Here is a 6,656-nt window from a genome sequence, read left to right as displayed (position 1 = left end):
TCCGGTGTGGGCGCTGGGGTCGGGTGTCAGGTGTGGGCACTGGGGTCGGGTGTCAGGTGTGGGCACTGGGGTCAGGTGTCAGGTGTGGGCGCTGGGGTCGGGTGTGGGCGCTGGGGTCGGGTGTCAGGTGTGGGCGCTGGGGTCGGGTGTCAGGTGTGGGCGCTGGGGTCGGGTGTCAGGTGTGGGCACTGGGGTCGGGTGTGGGCGCTGGGGTCGGGTGTGGGCACTGGGGTCGGGTGTCCGGTGTGGGCGCTGGGGTCGGGTGTCCGGTGTGGGCGCTGGGGTCGGGTGTCAGGTGTGGGCACTGGGGTCAGTTGTCAGGTGTGGGCGCTGGGGTCGGGTGTCAGGTGTGGGCACTGGGGTCAGATGTCAGGTGTGGGCAGCGGTGTTAAGGGTCAGATGTAGATGCTGGGCTCAGGTGCGGGCACTGGGGTCCAGAGCAGATGCTACAGTCAGGTGCGGGCACCAGTTCGGGCATGGTGTGGGACATGCAGGGTCCGGATGGCTGGGGCACCGGGAGTGTGGCAGCTCCTGGGCATGAGGTAGGGGAAGGACCGTGGGAGTGGGTGCCCGTCGGGCCCACTGCAGCTTTCTCCTGTGGGGTCAGCACAGATCTTGCAGTGATGACAGGAGCGGTCCCAGAGGCCCCAGGCGGCCCAGCAGGTGCTCTGTGAGTGGTGGGGTATGGGGCGTGGGCGGGGGCGCCCTGGGCTTTACACGCAGGCCACGGTGTCCGGGCGTGTGGGTTGTCCGGCTCCTCACCAGCCCTCTCAACACACAGCTGGCGCCTCTCCTTGCCACGGTCTCACTTGGTGGAGCAGCGTGGGAGGCCTCGTGAATCCGAAAGCGTTTGTATTCCGCTGTCCGTGGGACCAGCTTCCTTCAGGCTCTGGGGGCGCTGCTGGTTGCCTTCCGGCCCAGCGTTGCCGCGAGACAGGTGGCGTGGCTCAGACTCGCTTCCTCTCTGCCCCGTGCACTCTGGGGTTTCTGGGTGACAGACCCGGTGTGTCTGTTTTGTCGATGGTGCTGAGTGTGGGGCTCTATCAGGTGGTTTCCTGGATTACGGGGTGGGGGGTCCGGTAGTGCGTGCACTTTCCCTGGCCCTTGCCGCCCCGGTGCCCGTGGCCTCTGTGACTCCAGCCGTCCCGATATCGGGCCTCCTCCTGGGCCTGGGATTTCCTGCTTGCCCCACTTCAGGGCTGGAGCCCTCTCTCCGGGGACATTGGTAGTGGACTTGGGTTTGGGGGTGTTTCTTGCCCCTGCGCTGCTTGCTCCTCCAGACTGTGTCCTCCCTGGTTCCAGCCTCACCTGTCTTCCCTGTTGGAGGCCACGGGCGTTCTGTGACACTTCATGTCGGCCGGGTTTTGGGCCAGAGGGCTCTGTCTTGTGGGTGTGGCCCTTTAGCCTGAGCTTTCTGGGGGGGCTGGGTCTACCTGGGTCTCCTGCGTGCCGGGAGCCCCCATGTCCCCATCTCTCTGAGTTTGCTTTGGGGTCAGGTTCCATGGAGAACACATCCAGTCCCCGCCTGGGCAGGCTGGGAGCTGACTCAGGGCCGGGGCTCTGTGCTCAGGGTGCAGATGTTCGCTCGGCCTCTGTTTGCACGTGATGTCCCCTTCCCCAGGCTGAGACCCTCCAGCTATCCCGAATCACCCCTACTCTTGTGAAGGTTGGGAGGGGCGCTTGCCCAGAAGTGGGGGAGGGGGTCGGTCTAGGGATCCTGTTGCTTCTCAGCCGGCTTCCTTATTACAGCTCCCTCACCCAGCACACTCTGACACGCTCAGCACCCCTGCACACACATACCTGCTTGTGCACACCCCACGTGTGGTGTGGACATCCACGCCCTGCAGGCCTCTCCCTCAGCTGGCTGAGGACGGCACTCGGGTTTGCCACGTGGGCCCCATGGGGCTTCTCGTTGCTGGGGCGTCTGTATTTCTCTCCACAGCCGGAGCCCTGGTTGGACAAGCGCTCGTGGGTGCTGGGCCTCAGGCGCCTGCAGGCAGCTGGGGGCCTCCCCGGTCTCCTGCTGAGCCCTGGCCTTCGGGACGGCCGGGCCCCCGTGGGCCCCCGTGGGCAGGGTGTGATCTGGCTGAGCAGAGACGCTATGAGCTCCCACACGAAGCTGGGGCTGTGCTCTCCAGGAGCGCAGATCGGCGTGCTGTGGTTGGGAGATGGCCTGACGCCTCAGCCAGTGCACACGTGGTGGCCAGGCCCCAGATGGCCGCTGGAGGGAATTTGGGATGGCTCACAGGCACGTTTTTCGTTTCCCTTCAGTCTCATCTGCTTAGCTGGAGCTGGTACGTCGGCTTGGGGTGGTAGAGGCACGGGGCGCCTGCTCGTACCCCGCAGGAAGCCGGGGCCTGGCTCTGGGGCTGCAGCGTCCCCCCAGATGGCACACAAGTTGAAGGACCCTGTAACATCTAGAGCCCCTGATTTATGACTCAGAGTCTTGACCTTTGGTATTTGAAAGAAGATACCTTGTGTTCATGTGCTTCGATGCGGGTAACCTGAAACCAGAGTGACGGCAGCAGCGGCAGGACTGTCCGGGGAGAGGGTCACGCGTGGCAGCGTGGCCTGGGCCACTCCGAGTGGGCCTCACAGCCTGGCTTCCCGTCATCCCCAGCATTGTGTGGTGGCTCACCCCTGACCGAGGTGGCGGGCGACACCCCTTTTGGGGCCATGTGGCTGATGCTCAGAGTGCAGGTCACAGCTCTGTGTGTGTGGTTTCGTTGAGTGGCCGCCGTGTCTCCCAGGCGGCCTGAGTGGACTTGCGCAGAGCCTGCGTTTTCCAGCTGCAGCCCATAGATGGGCTCGTGGCCCAGCGACACAGGACCTCTCTGCGGAGGTCCTCCCGCCACCTGTCCGGCCACCGCTAGCTCGCGTGTGTGCCCTGGGTCGGCGCCGTCCACACATGGACCAGCGCAGGGGCGGAGCGAGACCAGGCGGCCGGGGGGCCAGGCGAGGGGCCCTGCGGAGACAGTCCAGGTCCTCAAGAAGTGACTGCCACTGTCACATCCACCTTGATTTGAATAAAGAAGTTATTTCATGGGTCCTCATTCTGTGACCAAACTTTGTGACCAGTTGTATCTTTAAAGGTTGAATCATTAAAATTTTATTTTTCAGTGGCTTAATTATTATAGAACAACAAGAAAAGTCAGGTTGTTTGTTGTATAGAGCCAAATAATGTCCTTAAAAGTGCTGATTTGAAAGAGGGGGAAATGTTTATTTACTTGAATTCACTGTGGGACTGTTTCTAGGAAATTTTCTAGCCAAAGAGGTGGTCGTTCTGAGGCACGTCCTGGCTCTGGAAGGTTTGGGTTTCGGTTGGGTTTCAGGTGCTCAGCTCGTGTTCTGAGCCCTCAGATGTGGGTGCCGGAGCCCAGGTCAGAGTGCAGGAGCGGCTGTGTCCCCGCGGCCGGTGCGGGCTCGCTTCACCCCACTCCGTGTGCACAGATGCTCCTCAGCAGCCCCGAACCACGTGGGGCAGCCTGGGTGTGGCCCCAGAGAGGAGGCTGACCCCAGAGTCGCTGAGGTCACACCGGGGCAGGTGGAGTCACGTGGGGCCAGCTTGGGCGGCCGCTCTGGCAGCGGGGTAGGCACGCAGTGGACCACACGCACGTGCTGCCCCAAGATGCCGGGCCAGGAGTTTAGGGCGAGGGCTGGGGGCTGGTGTCAGGGAGACGGGACCCTGGCCGGGCCAAGGGGGCTGCTGTCGTGTGTGGTCTGGAGGTGGGCTGTGGCCAGGGGTGGAGGGGGGAGGCCGGTACATGCTCCCAGCACCAGGGCTGGGGTGGCCTGCCGGGTCTTAGGGCCCTGGTGGGATCGCCAAGGAGAGGTGCCACCTGAGTGGACAGGGCTCTGTCTGCAGTTGGGGGAGAGCCCGGCAGCCTCCATCTTTAACAGCCCGGCAAAGATTTGGCTGGGGGCAGGGGGGGCAGAAAGAGGCAGCGCCAGCCCATCCAGGGAGTCGGGTCTCAGCGGGCAGCATGCCCGGTCAGCCGCCGGAGGCCTGCCATGCAGGGCGGGCCTGAGTGTGGTGTGTGGCTGATGCACAGGGACCAGACGCTGTATGTGAGTTTGGGGATCCACTCCTGGGTCAGTGGGACGCTGCCTCCCGTGTAACCCCGTGGACATGCTTTAAGCCCGTATCTTTTCTGTTTCAGACTTTAAAAAATTCAAAAAGCCTTTGTTCCCTTGATTATGAAGACGAAGAGGAGGATGACACCCAAGTGAAGCTGGCCCCGTATGCCCCCCACGGCCCCACGGGCATCGTCACGCCCGGCTCCAGCCCGCTGAGCGTGTGCCCCAGCCCCTGCCGCACCGGCCCCGGCCCGTGGGCCTCTTGGGAGCCCATGGCCGCTGAGGGTGGGGGCGGGAGTGGCGGCGACCCCAGTGACTGGGAGAGCGCTGGGGAGGAGGGGGCCTTCCCTCCCGGCCGTGGTGAGCTGGACCTGGGGCAGATCGAGAGCAACTGACCCCCGGCAGGGGGTTGGGGGCCCGGGGCCACCGCCCCCAGTTTCTTCCCGGCGCACGGACAGGAGCTGGGCTACACAGAACTTTGAACATTAGGTGTAATTTTGATCCAATCTTTCCTAAAGAAGTATTTTGGATTTTTATGGCTTTTACAGTTCTGGAGAAAGCTGCTGTATTTTGAACGAATTTTTGGAAGGGCATTCTATGAAACGGGAGCCTGCGGGCCGATCCCAGCACAGGTGTGTGTTCCTTTTCTAAAACCCCTGCCGTGCAGGGCGCGGGGGTCCGTGAGTGCTGAGCAGCCGGCCTGCTGCTGCCCGTCTCCTCTTTGGAGAGCCAGGCAGTGGGTGCCTGTGCTCGGGAGCTCTGGGATGGTGGTCCTGGCGGCACCTGGTCTGACTTCAATAAAAGGCGTTTGCTTCCCCGTGTTTGTTTCTGGCTGAAAGCAATTGGGCCTCGGGCCTGTGGGTCCCATGCGCACAGGGTTTTCATTTAATGACATGGGGGATTTCTCCCTGAGACTCTGACCTCAGGAGCTTTGGGTAGGAGGGCGCAGTTTGTGGTAGTGAAGGAAAACAGCGATAACCTTCAGAGAAATTTTCTTGATGTCCCCCCCGCCGAGAACATTTTCCAAGCTCACAGCCATGCACGGGGACCGCCATCCCTGGTGTGGACGTAGACCGGGCTTTCTTGGGCCTGCCCGCTGGCCTCTTCCCTGCAGGATGGGGGGTCCTACGGCCCACCGCCGATCCCTCAGGCCCACCCTGCACTGACCTCCTGCCGCGTGGCTGACGTGCATTCCTGGGAGTCGGAAGTGGCCATCATGGCTTCTCCAGTGACCGTCGAGGAACTTTTTTCCTCCCACTCTGGGCTGTAGTCCGAGGGTCCCTGAGATTCCGGAGGTGCCCAGTTCATCTTGTTCACTCGCTGGCGGGCCTCCTGAGGGAGCAGGCGCCCTGCGTCTCAGCAGACGTGCTGTGGCCAGAGTCAGACGTCAGAGACAGAGTTTGTTCTAGAACAGTCCGCCTGGCCAGTTAGTGGTCTCAACCATGGGGAGTTTAGAAAATACTGGTGTCTGGGCCCCTCCGGGGTGTTGCCTGGATGGGATGGGGTGGGGGGGCTGTTTGGAGCTGTCTGGCTTTAACCCGAAGAGGAGAGATAGATGATCCAGGTGCAGCAGAGCTGTTTCCCCTGGGACGTGAAGCCCTTCGGTCCTTCGGTCCTCAGCGGCCTCCCGGGGCTGGCAGACGTCTGGCCACGTGTGGGTCTGGCGCGGGACCCGAGCCTGCGGGCCACCTGCAGTGCAAAGAAGGCTTTGGCAGTTTCTGAGAGGGGCCTTTGGGGGTCAGGCTGGTGCCCACGGGCATCACCAGTGTCCCCAGAGCCACCACCTGGCCAGAGAGCCTCCGGGACCCACAGGCAGGCCCTTGGTGGGCACATGACTTGGGTCCCGGGATCCCTGCATTGGATTTCCAGCACAACTGGGAGGTTGTGTTTTGGGTCGAATTTCGGGAGATGGGCTCTGTGTACTTACCTGCATAGAGCCAGTGCCCCCACTCAGAGCTTCGCTCCAGGGCTGACCTGTGGATCCGCTGGGGCGGGGGTGGGGTGGGGGCGAGGTCCCCGAGCGAGCAGAGCCCGGCCGTGGGCTGCGGGGCAGTAACAGGTGGGGGAGGGAAGGGGCCTCGGTGTCGTTGGTATCACCCACACCATATTTTCTGGCCATACCCTGATAACAAAAAGATAGCAAACAAAACCTTGTGTGTTTGGGAAATTTAAAAATGCACTTTACCTAACTCATTGGCCAAAGAAGAAATCATCCAAGTTAGACAATACTTCAAACCGAATGATCCTGAAAACGGTACATATCAAAACTTGTCAAATATATCTTAGGTTGTAGGAAGAAGGACATCTATAGCCCTACGTGATTATATTAGAAGAAATAGGAGTGGGAAATCAGCCAGCCTAGCTTCCGATTTAAGAACGAGGCAGAGGTCAGCAAATGCCCTTGAAAGGAAGTAAATATTTTGGATTTTGAGAGCGCAGGTGGTGTCTCCCCCGCCACCCCCGATTTCATCCCCACACTGTCATTTGCTGACCCCTGAATGTGGGGAATGAAAGAGCAAAGCCGAAGGGAAAAGAGGGAGCGCAATCCTAAGAGCAGGCGCTTTGCCAGAAGGGACGGG

General features: G+C 61.5%; 1 protein-coding gene across 5 annotated transcripts in view; it reads left to right on the top strand.

Moving 5' to 3' along the window:
- FAM53A (family with sequence similarity 53 member A) overlaps positions 1–5,283 on the top strand; it is a 32,966-nt gene extending 27,683 nt beyond the window's left edge. For all 5 annotated transcript variants that reach the window (XM_032395529.1, XM_032395534.1, XM_032395533.1 and 2 more), the window contains one exon: positions 4,161–5,283. In XM_032395529.1, coding sequence (XP_032251420.1) covers positions 4,161–4,472 — 312 coding nt within the window. In that variant the 3' untranslated portion in view covers positions 4,473–5,283. The remainder of the gene's footprint in view (positions 1–4,160) is intronic.
- Positions 5,284–6,656: the final 1,373 nt, after the last annotated feature.

The sequence above is a fragment of the Phoca vitulina genome, unplaced genomic scaffold (genome assembly GCF_004348235.1).
Source record: "Phoca vitulina isolate PV1807 unplaced genomic scaffold, GSC_HSeal_1.0 scaffold85, whole genome shotgun sequence".
Lineage (NCBI taxonomy): Eukaryota > Metazoa > Chordata > Mammalia > Carnivora > Phocidae > Phoca > Phoca vitulina.
The sequence above is the reverse complement of the archived record's forward strand: the minus strand, read 5'-3'. Positions and strand labels throughout refer to the sequence as shown.